The 23,319-nt window shown below is 35.2% G+C and overlaps 2 protein-coding genes across 4 annotated transcripts; one reads left to right on the forward strand and one right to left on the reverse strand.

Moving 5' to 3' along the window:
• Positions 1-243: 243 nt before the first annotated feature.
• LOC120145424 (casein kinase II subunit beta-1-like) lies at positions 244-9,632 on the reverse strand. Of its 3 annotated transcripts, XM_039159259.1 has the most exons (7): positions 9,152-9,630; positions 8,444-8,662; positions 8,090-8,199; positions 7,789-7,954; positions 7,380-7,546; positions 2,409-2,416; positions 244-254 (listed from the first exon to the last, which is right to left on the reverse strand). In XM_039159259.1, the coding sequence occupies exons 1-5, from the start codon at positions 9,381-9,383 to the stop codon at positions 7,416-7,418; spliced, it is 858 nt and encodes a 285-aa protein (XP_039015190.1). In that variant the 5' UTR covers positions 9,384-9,630; the 3' UTR covers positions 244-254; positions 2,409-2,416; positions 7,380-7,415. The 3 variants fall into 3 exon arrangements, with proteins under 3 accessions (XP_039015190.1, XP_039015195.1, XP_039015185.1); XM_039159264.1 differs by lacking the exons at positions 244-254; positions 2,409-2,416 and having other exon boundaries at positions 7,305-7,546; positions 8,090-8,184; positions 9,152-9,632; XM_039159254.1 differs by lacking the exons at positions 244-254; positions 2,409-2,416 and having other exon boundaries at positions 7,305-7,546.
• Positions 9,633-20,639: 11,007 nt separating this feature from the next.
• Positions 20,640-21,731, forward strand: LOC120144968. The gene is made up of 2 exons (XM_039158894.1): positions 20,640-21,270; positions 21,409-21,731. The coding sequence occupies exons 1-2, from the start codon at positions 20,640-20,642 to the stop codon at positions 21,729-21,731; spliced, it is 954 nt and encodes a 317-aa protein (XP_039014825.1).
• Positions 21,732-23,319: the final 1,588 nt, after the last annotated feature.

A 23,319-nucleotide genomic window follows, 5' to 3' on the forward strand; every position in this document is an offset into this window, starting at 1 on the left:
ACAACTTACTCAATGAAGAACAAAATTCTGTTACCGTGGCAACAGTCTCTACTTTCCTCTTCTTGGTACAGATTTCCTTCAGAAATTTGGCATACATTGGCATCTGTTCAACAACTTCCAAGAGAGGTATGTTGATATGGAGCTGATCAAGAATGTCCACGAACTTCTTGAACTGAACTTCATCATTATGCTTCTTCAATCTTTGCGGGAAGGGTGGGGAGGTCTAGCTTCCTTAGCTGCAGGAATAGAATTTGCTTTTGCCTTGGCATCAGAATCTAGTATCTTAGCAGAATCCTCCTCCTTGTCTTTCTCAGTAACTCTATTATCGTGTAATTCAACTTCAGTAGTGGGATTAGAATCATCATGTTGTGGCCCACTATCCTTGACTTTTCGATTGATTTGTGTTCCACTCCTAAGAGTTAACACATTACAGTGCTCTTTTCCAGGTGCTCTAGTGACTTCAGTATCACTTGGCAAACGTCCTTGCTAATGCTCTTGCAATGCCGTAGCAATCTGACCAACTTGACCTTCCAAAGCTCTCAGAGACGAGCTATGGCTTTGAAGTAAGGCGCCTTGACTATGAATTAAAGCTCCTTGATTCTTAATTGAAGTAGAATGGTCTTGCAGCATTGTCTTCGTAGTGGATATGAACTCTTGAATTGTAGCTTCTAATGAACTCATGCTTGCTGAAGATGAAGCTCCTTTGTTGGAATTATGCAATGGCATAGCATTTTGGTAACCTTGAGGCTCATTGTGATTCTACTGCCGAGTAGGTTGATTAACATTGTGGGCTCCTTGATTTCCCCATGAAAAATTGGGATGCTGACGCCATCCAGCATTATAAGTGTTAGAATAGGGATTATTGCTCCCTCGATTGTAATTACCTACAAAGTTGATGGACTCATGGTTAGTTGGGCATTCGCTCTTGTGATGATTGCCTTGGCATAACAGACATGCCAGACTAGTTGCTTTCACTTCTTTCGCATCAGTGGAACGTTGTAAGTTCTTCAACATATTAGTGATGGCTGAGAGTTGAGCGGACACCGAATCCTTGGTATCTAACTCAAATGCTCCAGGTGTTCTCCTTCCACTCCCAAGCCTTGAGGAAGGAAACTGATAATCATTATTAACAATTCTGTCCAATATAGTAAACGCCTCAGTAGGTGATTTATCTAGCAATATCCCATTTGCCGAGGCATCCAGTAACATCCTCGTGGGTGCATTGACTCCATTATAGAATATGACTACTTGAGTCTAATCATGAAAACCATGATTTGAACACTTCTGAAGCAAACTCTTGTAACGATCCCAACACTCATACATGGATTCGTAGTCGCCCTGGCGAAAAGAAGATATTTCATTCCTTAGCTGTGTATTCATGTTTGGTGGGTTGTAACTCAATAAGAAACTCTTGCAAAGATCGGCCCATGATTCCATAGAACCGGCTGGTACACCACTTAACCAAGCCCTTGATCGGTCACGCAATGAATACGGAAAAAGCTTTAATTTCAGAAAATCCTCATGCACTCATTCTTGGCGAAAAGAATCACAAACTTCCAGAAAATTACGAATGTGCTGCCTGGAATCTTCAGTTGGCATACCCCCAAACTGCCCAATAGAATTCAACATGTTGAACATGACTGGTTTTAGCTCGAAATATGCAGCTTGAATTTCAGGTGTCACAATCCCAGGATTCAGATCATCCAGCATCAGATTTAAGTGATCGCGAATAACGCGCGGCCTAACAGCAGGATCAACATTGTCTAATGCCGCGACATTATGATTTCCATTATCCTGACCAATGCCTTGGTTTCCAATCTGATACATATTTCTTTGAGCACGTCTTCTTCTTCTAAAGAGTCTTTCAATCTCAGGTTCTATTGGTTCCAAAGGTTCTTCAGAATTTCTTCTAGGCATACACTAGATAAACCTGAAAATAAAACAAAAAAAATCAAGTAAACTATACACAAATAAAAATGCAAAACAAAATAAAATGCTCTGGCAAAACTAAATAACTTTAGGCTGCCAATCCCCGGCAACAGCGCCAAAAACTTGTTTGCGTGTTGTGAGTACTATAAATTATATGCAAATAATGTGCAAGTATACACAATCGCTCAAGTAATATAATGATGAGTGAGTATCGTCTCCACAGGGATTGGGTAAAATTACAAAAGTCTAACCAAAGCAATGCACTATTCTATCTAAGTATAGTTAGTTTTGATATATACAAATGTCACGGCAATGTAAATGTGTATGCTGGTGGATATGTAGTGATGGTCTGATGGTGTAGCAAATGGAAATGCAATGGCAATGATGGATGTTTGATATTGAGTATGGTGAAATGTCAAGGCAATGAAAAAGGGTAAAAATAGTAAATAAAGATAAAATGAAAAGAAAATAATCCTCACGTGACAAGCTTCCAAGAGAATGAATGGTAGGGATTGATCTACGGATGCTAAACTTATTTCTCAAGTATATTTAAGCTAACTGGTCTTTACTTACTCGACAGGGCTTTCCTAAAGTGTTCTAAATAACCTAACAGAATAGGATGCCAAGGCATCTGCTCTCACTCAACGATGTTGGCCAGCCTACCCTATTGATAAAGACACCTTTTTTAGTCGTTGAAATCCTATCCTAGCCTCTTCCGAGATCTAAGGGATTAAGTTATAATATTCCTAGGCCGGTTCAAAGCCCCTTGAAAATACTATAACCCATTGCTTATGAGGATCTTATCTTGTGTTTCTTCCGAATACTTACAAGTATTTTTAGTCTAGGATTCTTCCGAATACCTAACCTTCATCTAAGAAATGGACATTTCCATGCCTCTTACAAGCTTAGATGGTGAAGCATTCATAAGCAAAGCAAATAAAGAACCAAAATAAACTTAAATATACCATTAAAAATAAAGTTCAAACAACTATTAAATCAACCACCACCAAATAAGTTAGTTCATGGTGGGGTTCAAAATATCCAAACACAAAGTCATGAAAATATTTGTTCCAACAACCCACAAATAAATATAAAATAGCAGCAAAAATGGAAGTTGAGAAGAAGCCTTTGACGCACCACCGGAGGTCTCCTCTCGGCCACCGTGAACCACCTAGCTTGCTAGCTCCTTTAGGCTCCTAGCTCGCCACTCCTTGGAGGTTTATCAATGGAGGAATATCCCAAGGAAGAAGAAAGGAAAAGAGAAAATAAAAATGTGATTTTTGCTACCGTATGTGTCCTCCTTTTTTCTCCCTCATGAGGTGTCATATATAATAAAAAATATCTAGGGGTAATGATGAGGTTGTTGGGTGCAAAATACCCCTCATACCCCTAGAATCACATGTTGGGTGTGAACCTTATCCTCCAAGTGGCAGTGGTTCTTTGGCAGCTCTGGCAGGCGGTTACAGCAGTCCTTCACGTGCAGAGACATCTGTCCAGTGCCAGTTGTCCTTATGCAGAAATATTTTTTTGTCTTTTTTCTGCGCCGGAAATGCCAAGGCATTTCAATCTGCTTTAGCAACGTGTGATGCCGCGGCATTACTTCCCAAAGAATCTTTTTTTCTTGCTATTCCCTGCACACCACAAACAAACTGCACCTTTCCCTCAAACAACACCATTAAGAAATAAAATAGCACAACCACCACAAATGCACTATATGCAACTACATGATCCTAAAATGCCTAAAATGAGCTTTTAAACAAATAATAATTTAAGTGAAAAATGCCTTAAAAGTAGCCTTTTTAGGAAGTTAACAAAAGCCAAGTAGCATATTCCTTGTTTGAATTGGACTTAAATATTAGATTTTCAACTAAAGTAAAGAGTTTTACTTGTAGTTAGACTAGGATTAGTCATGAGATGTAAGGGGACTTCATTATAAAAGGAGGTTTCCCCACCCCCATTGGATATAGAGAGTTTTGTGTGAATAAACTCGGGCATTCGTGCCAAAACTTTCCCCTCGTACACTTACATACGTTTTATTATGATTTTTCATCGTGCTTATTGCTATAACAACATTAACCTAAGAGTTTAAGCTGACTTAGACATTGAGCAGCCGAACAAGGCATCTAAGAGCCGCACAGACCAGTTAACCGACTGTCTAGCCTCGTGTCATTATGCATATATACATCACTAAAATTATCGCTAAGTTCCGAGCATAACTAAACCCACTTTTATAATATTATAATATTTTTTATTTACTTTATTTAATTTTTCATTGAAAAATATTTTACTTTTTATTTTATTAAATTTTAAGTTTTTATTTAATGTTATAAGAGTTTTTATTTATTTTAAATTTTTTATTTCATTCTACATATAATATAATGATTTTATTTTTATTCTTTAACTTATATTTAATTTTAATTTATAAATTTCATAAATAATAATTTAAATAATTATTTAATAATTTAACGGAAAAAATAAAATTTTATATATTTAACATTTAATTCACCCCGTAAAATCTAATTTTAAAAAAAATTCTGAGATATCATACAACTAAATCCTAAACAAATTCTATTTTTCAACGTACTCAATATATAAAAACCATCACTCTAAAGCTAAACATCCTAAAACTTACATCCTCGCTTAAAAAAATCCTAAACCCTAAATTCAATTTTATAAAAATTAATTATATATTTATTCAATATTAAATTTTAATTTTTTACTTAGTAGTATAATTTAGAGGTGAACGCTCGATCGAGTCAAGTCCAGTCGAGTTAAAAAATTTTGAGTTATTCGAGTTTACAGGTCTTATTTTATAACTCAAAGTTGACTTGAAAAAAATCCCGAATTAAGTCGAATTTTTGAGTATCTGTTTAAATTTAATTATAATTATTTATAATATTATGATTTTATTATATTCAAATTTAAATGATTTTTTATAACCATATACAATATATATATATATATATATATATATATATATATATTCGTATTTTTTCATATGTGATATATATATATCATACAGAGTCGAGGGACTTGACTCAAACTTAAAAATCAATCCACTAATTACTAAATATTTCGAGTTATTTGAGTTGTATTTATAACTCAATTTGAACTTGAAATTTTTTCGAGTAAAGTCGAGTTTATGAAATTAAAAATAGAAGTCAATTTGAGACAAGTTTTTTCGAGTTGAGTTGAGTCGAAAAAATCAATTTTTCGAGCCGAGTTGTGTTTTTCTAACTCATAATATAATTATCTAAATTTACTATATTATTTTAGTTTTTGATTTCACATTAAATATCATATAATATTTTATATTACATAACATTAAATATTTTATATATAACTGCACTAAGTTATAAAATACAACAACAACAACAAAACCCAATTCCCATATGTATGGGGTAAGGGGGAGGTAGGGTAGTAGGATGCCCCCAACACCAGGTTGAGAGTAGCTTCCGTGGAAGACCTCCGGCAGTCAGAAAATTAAAAATATAGATAAAATTCAATGCATATATAAATAAATACATAAATACATAGCTAAACAGTATTCATATGCAGTCATTAAAATCATATGTGCGTCTGTAACGGGAATTAATCCCTGCATAATAATCCCTGCGAAAGAATCTCTGCATATAGGCAGAAACATAAGACCCGGCTAAATTTAAAAGAGGAAACATGAGGAGAATGATACACAGAAGTCAACGATAGCAAGCCCAGTTCTAATCCTTCATAAATACCAATAACAGAAACGTATAAAAAGTAGAAGTCATGGAAAATACTATAAAGACATTAAAAGAAGACAGAGATGATACACCCTATAGATGTGACCCACACTACTCGACTACCCAAGTCTTTAGCCTCCATATTTTCCTATCAGAGATTATGTCTTCGGTAAGGGCTAAATCCCTCAAATCAGATCTCAAGCAGTCTTCCCACTTCCGCCTTGGTCGTCCTTTCCTTCTGGCACCGTCGACTGTAATCGACTCTACCCTCCTGACCGCATCCGACGGTAGTCGCCTAAGGACATGCCCAAACCACCGTAGTCTTCACTAAGTTATAAAATGTGAACTAAAAATAAAGATGAATTTCTGACTAAATAACATTTTAAGAACTAAATGTCACAAAAATAAAATTTTACGCACTTAAAATAAAATTTACACAATTTCTTTTATATTCCATCAATACAAACACCCTAAACTCTAATTTTGAAAACTCTAATTTCATTTTTTTACTAACCTTAAATTGATATACAGTTCAATTCTAATTTTGAGAATACTTTTAGAGGAAAACGCTCCTAACACTCGTCTATTACCATTTTAGTCATGTAGGATAAATACGTAATTTAAGAAAGTCTTCGGTAAAGATACTCCTAACTTTAGTTTACGTGATTAAATTGGGTGTTATTTTTTAAAAATAAATTTAATTAGGTTATTCTTTTCATTTTTTAAAAAAAAAAAAAATTTATTCCCGTAAAATTTCACTTGTCCCAGTTCACAATTTATCTTCTATTAGTCTTATAAAAAAATCAACCATCTTAATCATTTAACTCGAGTTGACCCAAGACAAAAATTATCCAAACAAAGAACATAACATGACACCTACTCATGAGAATCATATTTGGAAACCCAAAATTCAACGAAACCATATTCAAACTAAAATTATCAAAAAAAATTTTGATAAATTTTAAATCTAATTCTTATCGTACCTAGAAGGGAGGGGAAGGAGAAACTCTAAAAAAAAGAAAGGTGCTCGATGTGAGTCTACAACTCACAACTTTAAGAGAATATAAGAGAACAAAAATAAACAATTTGACCAACTGATCAAATATACTTATTCAATTACCAAAAGTTATAAATCTTAAATTAATCCAAGACAGGTATTGTTTCATCGTAATCATGAACTATATATTGTTTCAAAATTCGTGATTATCCTCAGTCATTAGTTGTAATGTACCGCTTTGGTAACTACAAATTCTTGCTTGTTCTATAGCACCGGTAAACTTAAATTTCCAATTTGTTTTCACCCATTTTAACCTTAAATCTTAACACGGACCAAACGATTTCAGTGATTAAGAGTCTTTTATTATCCTTGTGGTTCCAAATTCGAACACCAAGTATGCATTATAAACATTCATTATCAAAAGGTTAATAGTAAAAGATACTATCTTGTATTCACCCATATATATATATATATATATATATATATATATATAACGTTAAATCTTAGCAAAAGAGATCATTGGCAGCATTTAATTTCTTCCTAAAAGTAATAAATGAAATGGAGGGTTTACCTAAAAGGAAATTACGGACACTACCGATAAGAATTCTGATAAAGAAATTGAAAATTAACAATTGAAATTTACCGTAATTCGTTTAAAAACATATGAAGAGGACTACACCGATCATCCAAAAGCATTACTTCAGAAATAGAAGATACGCAAAAGGGAGAACTATTGCCCAAAAGGGTGCGTTAATCCAAGTATTGTATCATGGCTTGTGGATCTTAAACCCAAATACTCTTGGAACATAGCTCTGAGATGCTTTTTGTGGCTTCAGGTGCTGGTATGTCATCAAAAACAGGTTTGGAAATGTTGTCCCGAAGTAGGCTCCGTCAGTGTCTAGACAGAATTAAGGTAACTTATTTCATTTAAATGATAATAATAATAACGACGACGATGAAATCTTATTCGCTGGCCATAAAACAAGTTGGTCCTCGGAAGTTCGCAATATGCTGAGAGATGAAACTTAAGACCCTAATGCAGGTATTTCGATAGATGGATATCATAACATGCATGTTATCTTCCCCTACAAAATGCATGCAACAAGAAGTAGCAAATAAGTTCAATGACCAAAAGGATACTGCCTTGGTACTTGGAGCGAGGGTAGTAGATATCTTCACATCTAGGGCAGTATACTTTTACGGTGCTTGACCGAGGAATGTCTGATTGACCAACTGGAAGACAAGGTTGTCCACAGCAGTAAACTCTAGGGCATCTTCCAAAATCATAGTTCCTGTACTTGTCTAGCTGTAAAGATTCATATATATATATATATATATATATATATATATATATATATACATGGTGTTGTAATCAGTTGTCAGTTGACAAGCATATGAAAAAAACAACCTATGATATTGAATATCACGGCACACATCTCACCATAGCAGCAATTCCTTTGCTTGTCAATATGTACCGGGAATGAATCAGACCATAAAGCATCTCTGCCGCAGACTCAACTAACTCATTTTGCTCCTCCGTAAACATATCTCCTATCAAATGTCAGCCAAAAACAAATTACTCATTGGAAGAAACTGAAGGGGGGATTGTCATGTTACTAGATGGCAAATAATACAGAAAGAAATTTCAAAATTTCATCATCATCAACATTTAAAAGCAATTATTATAATAAAACCATAAGAAAATGTCATAGAAAGATATCAACAAGAACAAAAAGGAAACAGACTTCCAAACATCCTAACAACTTGACATTAGAAGAACAGATTGTAAGCTTACCGTGAGAAGATTCAACATCCAAAATCAAATCAAGTGCATAATCATAATAAGGAACTTGGCCGCTTAGCCCACAAAGGTTAAAATCATCTTGTATGTAGTCATCATCAACTTCGCAAAAGAATTCATTTCCACGTAGGTTGCAAAACCAAGAGATCCAAGACGTGTCATCCCCATCAGAACCACTAACATTCGACTCTTCACTGTCAGTTTCAGATTCATCTACAGTAAATGCAATCCAAAATTGTATCAGCGCGAAGCATCACCACCAAACACAAAAAGGTAACAACCCTCACTTTGAAAACATGGTTTCATATATAGGTAATAAAAAAAATTTTGAAATATGAAAAAATACATGGAATGTTCATAAAACATATAAGGAATTGAATTCATTTGATACTGAAAATTGAGGGAAACATAGAAATGCTTAGGCAAACTGAGTTCCAATACGATACTTCCTTTGAGATATAAACGCAGATATTGAGCAACACTTATTTATGATGATATTCAAGGGGGGTTTTTCATCATTGGAAACAATTATCCTTACAAACAGTAATGTCCAATCCTAGACAAAATCAATTATAGATGAACCCATCACCAACCAATATCTCGTATTTTATAATATGAACAACATAAATAAAAAGCCAATAATTTTACAAATAAAAACCCTAACTTTTTTATCGAAAGAGGAAGATGTGGTTATGTTTATACCACCCGAGGTTTTTGCTTTAGGTAGAGACGCAGAGCGAGAATCACGATAGTGGTCAGGTTGATGCTTCTCCATTTGGGACGACTGTGATGACTTATCCTTGCTGCTGATCCCTCTCGAAGTGGACGGCGACAATCGTTCCAGTTGCTTATCAAGCGCCTCGTTGATCCGCTTCCGATCCACCGACCCCACCTCTCCCTTGGACCCACCGGCTGCTCTCTCTCCTCTATACATCTGTTTTCCGTTACCGCCGATTCATAGGTGGAATAACGCAAATGAACCTAAGGTTCCCCAAATCTAGGGTTTTCTCTTGTTCCTTTTGGTTTCTGTAAGCGATAAAGCTAACCCATTTTTATTTAATTATTTATTTATTGTTCCCCGGATTCTTTTGGGTTTTCACTTTATCTTGCTAGATTGTGTAGAGGAATAAAAAGAGGAGAGAGAAAGGAGGGGAAACTTTAGAAAGAGAGAAAAGGGTTAAAATCGGAAGAGAGTTCTTAAATTTCCAGCGATAAGGCCGATAATCGGAGGGAGGATAACTTTGGTTTGCATTTAAAGGGCGGGGGCACTAATTGCGTATGATTCCTCCTTCATTCTCAGTGTTTCTAATCTACACGTGTCGCTTGATAACTTCCTCCCATGTTGAACACATTTCTTGGGAAAATGGTTCATTCCTCCTCTATGCTCCTAAACTATTATGCCTCAACATTAAATCAGTCTCATAAGTTTAAATCGTTCTAATTTCATTTTCGAAGTATTAGTATACCATATTTGTTGATGCACAGGTTTGATTTTAAGATTTTGGCGGCTCTCGAACGAACTATAAAATTATGTCTCTAATCAGGGATTTAAATTATAGTTTGTATTTATGTATTCGATCACATTGTGTTTATCACTATTACAGACATAACTAGTGATATTGTGATCACTACAAGTATCGTGATTGTGAATTTTTTAATAACATATGTTATTGTGGACATAATAGTTGTGGATATTATTGTTTTAGACTATATCATTACCACTACATAACAATTATTATTTTGGTTATAAACCATTATTTAAGTAATTGTTCCTAATAACAAGTATTAAAAAATATATAAATTTTAAGGGTAGCTCATAATAACAAGTATTAGAAAAAATGAGTCTCTAATAACAAATATTAAAGAAAAAGTAAATTTTAAGAGTATGTTTATAATAACAAATATTAAAAAAATAGATCTCTAATAAAAAGTATTAAAAAATTGGACTCCTAATAACAAATAAATATTAGAAAGGAAATTGAATTTTAAAAGTATGCTCCTAATAACAAATTTTGAAAAAATTATGCCTATGATAATAAGTATTAAAGAAAATTGGACCCTTAATAACAAATGTTAGAAAAAATATTGGCAAAAAATTAGACACTTATACAAATATTAGGAAAAAATAAATTATAAGAGCAAGTCCCTAATAATAAATATTAGAAAACAATTGTACCTGTAATAATAAATATTAGAGAAAAATTAAACATTTAATAACTAGTATTAAAAATAATTGGGAATTATACCTTCAATAAATATTTGTATAATAAATTATACAAATAAATATTGACAGATGCCCCTCCCGCCCAGACCTAGATACGACCTTGTTGATGCAATATTTGTGAGAATGGTGATTGTATTGAATAGTTATGGTACATCTCTTTTAATTTGAACAAAAAATTATTGGAAGGATGATCAGAGATTATAAGGGTTAAAAAGAATATAAAAATCAAATAATATAGAAGGAGAGAGAGAAATAAACCCCACGATATTTCCCTTGTAAGGAGAGACTCCTTATACCATGACTATTGCCACACTCATTATTATGTGACAACCTTGGATAGGAAGATCAAACGTGACAATCATTATAGGTGATCTAGAATTATCATAGGATATGTATGACAACGTCATTGGATCGTTTAGATGTATTAATCATTCTCTCATCCATTGGCTATCAAGTTGGAAGATGTCTAAGTTTTATAGTGTTAAACCTTGCAGCAAGGGAACAATGTTTCCAAAAGGATAGGTGAACGAAATAGTATTCAAATGCAATGCCGAGTTTGAAAATATATATGCATATTTTTGAAGTGTATGGTGCAAAGAATTCTACGCACGATTTTATGGTCTCGTTAAAAACCTTTATAACCCTAGAAGGAGGAAAAGAGTACATTCTGTCAGGTAAAACATAAAAGTTGAACCAACAAAGAACTACAACAAAAATATATCACCCAACTAAGCTGACCACTCCCTGTGAACTAAACTCTTCGAAAGCCTCCACCAAAATTCAAAGAAATACCCAAACCAAACAATATCTTATCGGCCCAACAATTAAATGAAAACAAAATAGTGGCTAGAAGTAACCTGGAATAGAACACCAAATAACAAATTATTTCCACCAGGCTTAGAAAGAATAGCTTTCTCCAACACTCCCTAAGAATGAGCCTTATAATTCATCAATCGTAGCAGCAAGACAGATATGCTTACCACTGACAACCAATTCTCCCATCGTCCAAAGCTAACTCTTATCATTAACCATAACGTACTCGAAAACAGCACCCATAAGAGGGCTAAACTAGGTAAACCTAGGATCCTTTGGAAGAACTTACATGGAGCGACAGCTGATGACTTTAGGAGTAAGGTTCTGTCTCTTACAGGTTTTTGACCTACAAACTCGAATAATGCCGACATGTTATGGAAAAATATGGCAATTTCCATCAGAGAGGTGGGCAAAAACACCCTTGGGTTGGCGACAAGGAAGGTCAAGGAACATAAAGAATCGTGGTGGTGAGCTAAGGTGAAGACAAAGCAAACTTGCTTCAAGGAGTTTCTACAATGCAATGACGACGAAGAAAGATTGAGAGCTAAACAAAGATACAAGGGGGCAAAGCGGGAAGCCAAGAAAACAGTGGCTAAAGCAAAGGATAAGGCATACGAGGAAATGTACAAGAGATTAGACACCAAGGAAGGACAAAACGGCATCTTCAAGCTTGCAAAATCCAAGGAGAATAGGAAAAAGGATATAGGTAGCATTAGGTATATTAAGACAACAATGATGTTCTTTTAGTGAAAGATTATGATATTAAGAGGGTTTGGGGTAGTTACTTCTCTGGCTTATTTAATGATGGTGCCTCTCCCTGTACTAGTAGAACTGTTGATGGGTCTGCCGACCATCATACTACGGCCAATGACTGCCCTACAAGTAGAATTGGGAGTGAGGAAGTCAAAATGGCTCTTAGAAAGATGGGGAGGGACAAAGCTGTCGGTCTAGATCAAATTCCTATCACTGTGTGGTTGGCCCTAGGAGAAGAGGGAGTTAAGTGGTTGACCAACAACTTTAATATTATTTTAGAGACTGCCAAGATGCCAGAGGAGTGGAGAGAGTCTACGGTGATACCAATATAAGAATAAAGGAGATCCCCAACGTTGTGGTAACTACAGAGGTATTAAACTACTCAGTCATATCATGAAGCTATAGGAAATGGTGATAGAGGCTAGGTTGAGACAAGTTACTAGGGTTTCAGAAAACCAATTTGGTTTTATGCCAGACAGGTCTACTACGGAGGCGATTCATCTACTTCGACGGCTTATGGAGAAATATAGAGAAAAAAAAGATCTTCACATGGCGTTCATTGACCTTGAGAAGGCGTATGATAGCGTTCCCCGTGATACGATATGGAAGACCTTAGAAACGAGACGGATACCATCTACTTATATCTGGGTGATTCGTGATATGTACTATAGATCTACTACATTCGTCAGACTACAGTTGGCGACACCGAGGCATTCCCGGTGGAAATCGGACTCCACCAGGGGTCGACTCTTAGCCCTTACATCTTCGCCTTGATTATGGACGACATTTATTGTGCGACACCAGACGGTGTCCCATGGTGTATGCTTTTCGCTGACGACATTGTCCTAGTTGCTGAAACAAAAACTGAGCTGAATAGTAGATTGGCTACCTGAAGACTGCTTTGGAAGAAAAAGGTCTAAGGATCAATATTGAAAAGACAGAGTATATATGTTCAAACTTCAGTGGGAACCAAACCGATGAAGATGTAGAAGTATGCATCGAAGGACACGTTCTATCCTCAAAGGATTGTTTCAAGTACCTAGGGTCTATGATACATAAAGATTGGAGTGTAGATAATGACGTTACACATCGTATAAAGGCGGGATGGCTAAAGTGGATGGTTTCTACTGGATTTTTGTGTGACAAGAAGGTGCCTCTAAAACTTAAGGGAAAATTTTATAGAATGGCAATTAGATCAGCGCTACTGTATGGATCAGAATGTTGGGCAATCAAGAAGGATCACATAAGGAGGATGGAGGCCGCAAAATGAGAATGCTTCGATGGGCATGTGGTAGGACTCTGTGGGACATGACACCAAACTCTGCAATTAGGATGTCCTTGGGGGTGGTGACTGTATCCGAAAAATTGAGGGAGGGAAGACTACGGTGGTTTGGGCATGTCCTTAGGCGACAACCGTAGGATGCGGTCAGGAGGGTAGAGTCGATTACAGTCGAGGGTGCCAGAAGGAGAGGACGACCAATGAAGAAGTGGTTAGAGTGCTTGAGATCATATTTGAAGGATTTAGCCCTTACCGAGGACATGACCTTTGATAGGAAATTATGGAGACTTAAGACCAGGGTAGCCGAGTAGTTGTGGGTCACAGCCATAGGGTGTAACATCTCTGTCTTCTTTTTAATGCCTCTGTAGTAATTTCCATGACTTCTACTTTTTATTCGTTTTTGTCATTGGAATATATGAAGGATTAGAATTAGGGTAGCGGAGTAGTGTTGCTTTAGTCTAGGTTTTAACACATTTGACTTTATTACTTCTCATAACTTGATATCGATGACTTCTGTGTATCATTCTCTTCATGTTTTCTCTTTCTAAATTTAGCCGGGAATTACGTTACTGTCTATATGTAGAGATTTTTACATAGGGACTTATTTGCAGGGATTACTTTCCATTTCAGATGCACGTATGAAAACTGCATATGATGATTGTTCAACTATGTATTTATTAATTAATTAATTTATACATGCATTGATTTTTATCTTTATTTTTTAAATTTTTTGACTGTCGAAGGTCTTTTACGGAAGTTGTTCTCAACTGGGCGTTGGAGGCAACCTATTACCCTATCTCCCTTATCCCATTATATATGGAATAGGTTTTGTTGTTGTTGTAGTACACCAAAACACCTTAATCTAAAACAATATGGTGAGCACAGTTTCGAAAACACCCAATTCTCCCTTTTCAGATCGATAATGAATCGCGATGAAACACGTCCCCTAACCCACATGTTGCTATTGGGTCTCAACCATTCCTTCTTTTCTAAAAACTAAAACCGCTCCTTTTTCAGATCGATAATGAATCGTGATGAAACACCTCCCCTAACCCACATATTGCTGTTGGATCTCTTTAACCATTCTGTTTCACCCCAAAACTAAGTCTACTCGACGAAATCACAAGGGGCAAGCACAATAACCAGAGAGTAAAACGATTCATCCAAAAACATATTTCCTTATGATCAGAGTAACTCTACCACTAATGAAACTGACTTCCATCTGAAATTGCTTGTATCCCAAAATGTTAGAAACCTACCCTACCGCTACAACAACTTAGAAAATGACAATTTCAAAAAACCATGGACTCCTAATAGCTAAATCAGAAAATGCCTCCTTTTTCTCTACTTGAAAAAAATCCCACTTCAACCCTATCGACACTTAAATTCTTACGAAATGCTGAGATTTTATCAATAGAAACAAACCTCAAAAAATCCAAGACAAGACTTTCATGTCGGATCCTCCTGCCTCCCTGAAGTTACTAGAAAACCAGAAATGCACCTTCCAAATCTTCTAATGAAGCTATCTCTCGAATAATTTCTTCTTCTGAACCATTAAAAAGGATCCCCAATTCTTTGCCCAATTCCAAAGTTTTCTTGGCTTCCTTCAGTTGAATCAACCTTCTAGCTTGTAGATCTAAGTCGGAAAGAGATCTATCTTCCGGCTCTGACAGTTCAGAGGCGTTCGCTTGTTTACTCTTCTTCCTTCTAACTCGATTCCTTCTTTTCCTTTCAGAGTTTGTCAAAACTCTGTCTTGGATTTCCTCCAGAGAACCATACTTTTTTTGTTTGCCAAATTGTGATCTTAGCAACCGAGGAGGAACCACGTTGTTTTGAGTATTTTTACTTGCCCAACCAACATCTCCAAAATCAGGTTTGTTGTTTAAATTATCTACCAATTCCTCCCATCGTGACTTGTCTTTGGGCTTCGCAACAACATTGTCTATGGAAATGTCGATACCCGAATCTCCCTCCAACATTGAACTATTAATCAAACCGTGGTTCTTGAAGCCTATGCCCAACAGATCATCAAAAGCTCGCCTCGAAATATCGTCCCCTATTTTACCGTTTGTTTCTACTGAATCCCAAATTTGAATATTGAACTCACCACCGGTATCCGTTTTCTTATTCTGACCCGACCCCTCACCTGGTTGACCCATCTCGAATTTGATTCCTCCTAAATCACCTCTCCCTTTTCCAAAGGACTTATGGACTCCTCCTAAATCACCAGACTTTTACTCCAATTTGATTCGAACATGGGTGTTGAAGCGAAACTTTTCACAATCTCTGGATTGCAAGGCATTTTCCCCCAACGCTAGAAGCTCCCCCCATGATTCTGCTGCCGTTTTAAATGTATTATGATTCCAGAAATGAAGCGGAATACTTACCAGTTGAATCCAGGTGATTCTCTCCGACTGATGATATGCTTCCGTCCAAGGTTGAACTTCTGTGAAAATCTCCTTTAGATAAGACCAATTGAGATCTTATATTAAACAATAAAGCTCTTGATCTTCAATTTCTATCAGGAAACTTCGACTGATGATATCTCCCAGACTCTGTGCCTGTAGCCTTTCTTCTACTTGACTTGTTTTGCACACCGTTGCCATTGTACCAGCTAGACATTTTCTATGTTTCTGGATTGAATCCTCCTCAACATGACCCCGGACGTTTACATACGTCCTTCTTGCTTATTTATCTGAATCTTCACTACTCTCTACCATTTCATTGATATTTTCTTCAAACACCCCCTTATCCTTTCGCCTAACGTCCTTGTACTTCAAATCTTGTTTACTCTTCTGCCATTCTGACCGATCATATACATGATTAGAGGCGTAGTTAAAATTTCTCCACGACTGAGACCTTTCTCTCTACTTTGCTCTTTCACTACTAATTTGAATCCATAACTGCTAAAACCGTCTAGCCTTTGCATTGCTCTATTAGCATCCACTTTGTTAGAGAATCTTACAAAACCAAAACGCTTCCATGTCTTATCCTTCTTTCTATCTATATACGAGTCAACTACTTCTCCATGTCTTCCAAATAACTACCTCAAACCACTCCAGTAAAATTTCGTAGGAATGTTCTGAACGAACAAAGTGACTACTTGACTACCCACCATCTCCTTGGAATTTACATTCATAAGACTACACGTATATTCAAAGTTGAGGGAGATGAAGGAGTGTTACAATTGCAACATAACTTTATTGACCTCTTAGAGTTCTTCTAGGGTTTATACTCAACACCTATTTACGTTGCAATTCAATAATTTTTTTATATTTTATTTTGAGGATTTTTTAAAGAATAAAAGTGAGGAGAAAACAATGTCTTGTTGAGTTGTTCTTTGAGGAACAATAATGGTATGACAATAAGGAACTCTTTCACACCTCAATTTTAGGACTAAAATTATAGTTATTAGAACTTCAGACGCTATTCTATAAATTTAAGGAGTTGTAAAGGTCTGTATTGATAAATATTGAAGTATGAGATCTTAACTAAAAGGAAATTTTAGAAATTAAGGACCAAATTACACCTTCTAAAAATATTTGAGTCGTTCTATGAATTCTGAGTAATTCAAGGACTATTTGTTTGATTATCCCATTTCTTTGATGGGCTGCAAAGAAGATCACTCAAAATCAGTGGTTTAAAGTGTAGAACCCAAAATCTCTAAGTTAAAGGACATCTATTTAGCCATCAATATTATGATGCCTTTGACGGCTAAGTTTCCTCAATTTTATTTATTAAATTATACCCAATTAATAGACTTGAATTTAGACGGGTAAATAACCCAAAATTCATGCTAAGAAGTAACATAAAAAGACGCAAAATTATAAACATGAATCTTACCTACACAAGCTTATTACCCAATATATTACATTTAAAACTTACTCATGTGCTTATTAGATTATAAAAGCCTATTTGTATGTTTATTATCTGACATGCTTTATTGTTATATAAAAAAATATAGTAAATTATATAATTCATCATTGAATTTTATTCTATCTCATATTTTACTTGATAAGATAGCACATATATCTAAAAGGAAAAGTGAGAAAAAGAGAGTCAATACTCTTGAAACCTTTATTAAGAAAAGCTAACCATTTCTAAACTAGAGACCAACTATTTATATATGAAAATGAGGAATAATTGTGCATATAACAAAATAAAAACAACTTGTAACTGCACGATAACAGAAAACCCTAGCACTAGTATTCACGCAATATATGCATGCAAAGACACGTGTAGATAATACTAACATTTGTCCTACGTCGAATTCTTTAGCTATGTTTAGTGAATTTCTCATTCTTTTCTTCAACATTCCCCATGTTACTACACCTATGTAAGCCTCCAGAAGAAACTCTTAGTTGTGTTACCAAAAGTTTATGCATGTGCTTAAGAAACGAAGGATAAGAGAGCGGTTTTGTCAAGATATTTGCAACATCAACAACCATTTCACGCAAAAAATTAAGTCAAGTTCAAAGTGCTTGAACTTTGAGTGAAGAACAGGATTGACACAAACTGCAACAGTGATAGAATTATCACACCACAAGGTAGCCTTACCATGTGGAACAACAAACAATTCCTAAAGCAAAGACTAAATCCATATAATATCAGCAGCTGTAGAAGCAACACTCCAATACTCAGCTTCGGCCGTGGTCGAGCGACAACTTGTTGCTTGCGCGAACTCCAGGAAATTAGATTCCCACCAAAGAAAATACAATAGCCAGAAGTGGAATGCCTATCATCAGTGTCAGAGCCCCAGTCAGCATCTGCAAAACCAGTCAAAGACATACGAGAAGAAGTAGTAAACCGTAAACCAAAACCAACCATTCATTGAAGATAACGTAAAATCCTCTTAACAACTTGAAAATGGACATTACGAGGCTATTGCATGAACTGACAGACCTTATTCACTGCAAACACAATATCCGATCGAGTAACAACTATATACTGGAGAGCACCAACAATGCTCCTGTATTAAGTTGCATTTTCAATGGGGTCTCCAACATTAGCAGATAACTTGCAGTTGGAGATCATAGGAGTAGGAAGGCTCTTTACATCACCAAAACCATGTTTGTGAAGCAGCTCATGAATATACTTTTGTTGAGTCAACACCAAACCATCAGCATCAGAACACACCTCAATACCAAGGAAAAAACTAAGAGGACCAAGATCTTTCAACGAGAAATGAGTATTCAACTTTTCAAAATCACATTGAACCTAACATCATCACTTCATGTCAAAATAATATCGTCAACATATACTAGCATGTAGACAACACCACTAGCAGACTTTCGAACAAACAGCATGGTTATTAAAACCGGACCGGCCGGTTCGACCGGTTGAACCGCGAATCGGTTACCTGTCCGGTCCGGTCAACATGCAAAACCGGATGTGCAAAGAACCGACTATGAACCGGTAAAACCGATGTGAACCGGCAAAACCGGTGTGAACCGACGGTTCTACCGATTCAAGCGGTTCTGTGTTTTTTTTAATTAAACAAAACATCGCCGTTTTATGATTTTTTTTCAACCCATATTTATTTTCTGATTTTGCAGGGTTAAGCCATTTTCAGTTTTCTTTTCTTTCACGAACGTTTAAGCAGTAAACCCTATCCCTTTTCAGCTTTTCCACTTTGGATTCCTTCATCACCACTCCCTCACCGGCGTTTCATTGAGTTCCAGTTCGTTATTCTCGTAAGATGGTAATGTTTAAGCTTTTCATTTCTTTATATTTTTAATTCATCTTTTAATTGAATTTAAATCTTTGAGTTTGTAGTTTGATTTTCATGGCCCGATTTTATATATATGGAACTTGATGAACTGTAGCCGATCTTGATTCTAGTGTGATTTGCAGCTTGATTCTGCTGGATTTGGTTTTTAATATAGTACGTTTTGATATTCATTATTTGGTAGAAATTCAACTTGATCTTTATGTTCTTTCTACTTCGAAAACTGGTGCAAAATTTGTGATACTGTTAAAAGCTGCGATGCTTCTTTGCTTTCTGCAAGAGAAAATCGAAACGGTCTGCCCGCGCCTGTGCTCCATTTTTTCTATAGTGCAGCTCCATCTGGTTCTTGTTCTGGTTTTGCTTGAACCATGTTTTTTGACCTATTGGTTTTGAAAAATAATATTAAAGGAACCTTAGAACTAATGCCTTTGTTAGCGTACTGTTTTAGCCTCTGTTCAATGTGGAACTTATAAAACTTTCAATTTTATGTCGAGTTTTGTGGAAATGGAACCGTTTCTTCTCACTTTTTACTTCAAAAAAAAAGAAATTTGTGAGACTGTTCGTTCAATGTATGTAACAAGCGAAATCTCATAAAATTGCAGGGATAGAACTACTTATTGGTACTGAACGGTTCATGAATCCGTAAAATGCTATCATTGCATGTATTTGCTACTGTCAAGTAAGCCACTGAAGGGAAAAATAAAAATTTCTACCCCAATCCAATATAGGAGGATTTATCTCTACATTAGGCTAAGATAAACTGTCAAAAGAACCTAATTTTGTCATCTTTTTGTTCTTTTTCATCCTAATACTTGTACTCTTCCGACTTAGTAAAGGTTGTCTACATGAAGAAATATCATTTTGATTAGCACCCTCGGTATGAATTGACAAAAACTCATGGGTACTGTCGCTTGGACCTGGCGAAGTAGCTTCAATATGTTTTGTTTTTTTACCTAGATGGGTGATACTGTTCTATCCCTGCTATTTGTGCTTGATTGAGTTCCTGCATTCTATCTATAGTGCTTCTCCACGACTCTAACAGTGGGTATTGAAATTGGTGCTAGTGAGATTGTTCCTCTATGACAAATTTTGTTGCTTGTTATATTTATAATTGTATATGAATTTCTCAATTATTCAATTATTTATTATTAATCACTAATCAGTTTATGCTTATAACATGTAGGAATTACCAAGTGTGAATGCTCTACAAGATAATGCTTCTCAAGATAGTAATAATATTCCATCTGAGAAACAATCCACAGAATCCTCAAGTACAGCTCGTGGGAAAAGTGATCCTGCGTGGGCTCACATTTCATTTAAAAAAGAGGGAAAAAGTTGTGTATACACTTGCCTTTATTGTAGTAAGACTTGTAAAGGAGGGGGCATAAATAGAATGAAGCAACATCTTGCGGGGGTTCCAGGTAATATAATTTCTTGCAAAAATGTTCCTCATGATGTTCGTAACCAAATGCTTAAGTTATTGGTTAGAATCAAAGAAAAAAGTAAGAGTGGTGATGGTAACCTATATGAAGCATATGGTGATCAAAATATTGAAGATGAAGCACAAGAAGTTCAACCTAGCTCAAATGTGGATATGAAGAGTAAGATGCAACCCACATTGAAAAGAAAAGCTAATATTGAAATTAGTAATTATTTTGCTCCAAGGACTACTCCAGGATCGCAACCAAGTTTGAAAAGTGTATTATCAAGCACGCAAGCAATTCACAAAGCTAATATGGCAATTGCTCATTGGTTTTATGATGCCTGCATTCCATTTCATGCAACACTATCACCATACTTTCAACCTGCTTTAGATGCAATCAATGCTATTGGTCCCAGTTTTAAAGGCCCATCTTATCATGAATTAAGGGTTAACTTGTTGGGAGATTGCAAGAGAGAGTGTTGCTTACTTGTAGAAGGTTATCGAGCAAATTGGGCAAAGAGTGGATGTACAATTATGGCAGATGGATGGACTGATCAAGGACAAAGAACTTTGATCAACTTTCTAGTTTATTGTCCTACAGGTATCATTTATGTTAAATTTTAATAGTCTTTAGTATAGTTATTACTTATTAGTTCACTATTTTTTTAGTTTGCTGTTAATTGTCATATGAAGAATACTTGATATATGTTGATAAACGTTTTAATTTATTATACTATAGGTGTAGTATTTGTGAAATCTGTTGATGCATCAGATGTCATAAAAGATGCTAAGACATTATGTGGCTTGTTTTCTGAAGTGGTTGAATGGGTTGGAGCTGAACATATTGTTCATATAGTGACTGATAATGCAGCTAATTATGTAGCTGCTGGTAAATTGATACAAGAGAAATATGATACCATTTTTTGGTCTCCTTGCGCCACTCATTGTTTGAATCTCCTTTTAAAGGACTTTGCTAGTATGCCTCATGTTCAGACCTTGCCACAAAGGCTTCCAAGATTACAGTATTTGTCTATAATCACATGGTATTCTTATCTTGGATGAGAAAAAGAGAAGGTTGGAAAGAAATTGTACGTCCAGGAGTGACTCGTTTTGCTACTACTTTTATTACATTGAAAAGTATTTTTGATCACAAACATGATTTGCAAGCTTTAGTTGTAGACAAGCATTTCACTATCCATAAATTATCAAAGACTACAACAGGAAAAATTGTTAGTGATATTGTTTTGGATCAAAAGTTTTGGAATGATTATTTGTCGATAGCGAAACTTGTGGCTCCTATCATTCAATTACTAAGAATTGTAGATGGGGATGAAAAGCCTTCTCTTGGTTATGTTTATGAAGGCATGCAAAGGGCAAAAAATGCTATAAAGGAGATGTTTAGAAATAGAAGAGCTTTGTATAAGTCTTACACAAATATTATTAAGGCTCGATGGGATAAACATTTAAAACTCAATCTTCATGCAGCAGCTTACTTTTTAAATCCTGCATTCTTCTATGATGAGAAATTTTGTAGCAAGAACAGAGTCATGAGTGCAACCATTTCTTTACTTGAAAAAAGAGCTTTTTGTAATGACTTAACTAAAGGCATTAGTGAGATGAATATGTACCGGGAACGACAAGGAAGTTTTGGTCGAGAAAGTGCTCTTATCGTAACAAAGACAACTCGACCCGGTAAATATTACTTTATTTTTTAGTTTATAATTTATATTTTACGCTTAAATAGTTAAGTATAACTTGTGTTCTATACTTATATTTTTTTATCATTAAATTTATTTATTGTAGATCAATGGTGGGCGTTGTTTGGGGGTAGTGCTCCAATTTTGCAAAAGTTGGCAATCCGTCTTCTTAGTCAAACTTCTTCATCTTCTGGATGTGAGAGAAATTGGAGTGTCTTTGAACGCATCCATACAAAGAGAAGAAATAGACTAAAACATCAAAGACTAAATGATCTAGTTTATGTTACTTATAACTTGCGTTTAAAGAATATGTATAATGTCAAAATATTATTTCATTTCCTTATCCTTTTAAGCATAATCAATTAATCATTAATCAACTTCTTTCTTGATATTGTGATGTTTAATTTTAGGTTGCTCAAGAAGCCATGTTATGATCCTATTGATTATGAATCTATTGATCATGTTGATTTTTGGGTAACTGAAGAACAAACACCTCCTGAGCTTGATATTGATGAGATTGATAATTTTCTTTATCATGAGAATGCAATTCCAGTTGCCCAATCATCAAAAAATAATGAAGGTTAATCTTTGCTTGTTTATTTTAGTTATATAATTATATTTATTATTTAATATGTTTTACACTTTTACTTTTAATTGTTAAGTATTGTTTGAGAATTTAAATTTAATTTTGTATTTGTTTATCATATTGCTAGGTGATGAAGATCTTGATGTTGTGGACTTTCAAGTTCAAAGTGGTGATGGTGGTGGTAGTTCAACTAATGAAGAAGTTTTTCCCAATATTTTGGAATTTGAGGGAATCAATTTCAATGAATATTATGATGATTGATACTTGTATCAATTATGTACTTTTTATTTATTTGTTTGTTGATGAATTTCATTAGGTATTGACCTTAAATATTATGTTGTAGTTGATTTGAATCATTTTGTTTCAC

This window comes from Hibiscus syriacus, unplaced genomic scaffold (genome assembly GCF_006381635.1).
Source record: "Hibiscus syriacus cultivar Baekdansim isolate YM2019G1 unplaced genomic scaffold, ASM638163v2 tig00002338_pilon, whole genome shotgun sequence".
NCBI classification, from domain to species: Eukaryota; Viridiplantae; Streptophyta; class Magnoliopsida; order Malvales; family Malvaceae; genus Hibiscus; species Hibiscus syriacus.

Coding starts and splice junctions, on each gene's coding strand:
- LOC120145424 (XM_039159259.1), bottom strand. CDS start 9,383: ATGTATAGAGGAGAGAGAGCAGCCGGTGGGTCCAAGGGAGAGGTGGGG. Junction 8,663..9,151: donor TAAAGCAAAAACCTCGGGTG/GTATAAACATAA, acceptor CATTTACTGTAG/ATGAATCTGAAACTGACAGT. Junction 8,200..8,443: donor GGATGTTGAATCTTCTCACG/GTAAGCTTACAA, acceptor GACATTTGATAG/GAGATATGTTTACGGAGGAG.
- LOC120144968 (XM_039158894.1), top strand. CDS start 20,640: ATGAAGCAACATCTTGCGGGGGTTCCAGGTAATATAATTTCTTGCAAA. Junction 21,271..21,408: donor TCTAGTTTATTGTCCTACAG/GTATCATTTATG, acceptor ATTATACTATAG/GTGTAGTATTTGTGAAATCT.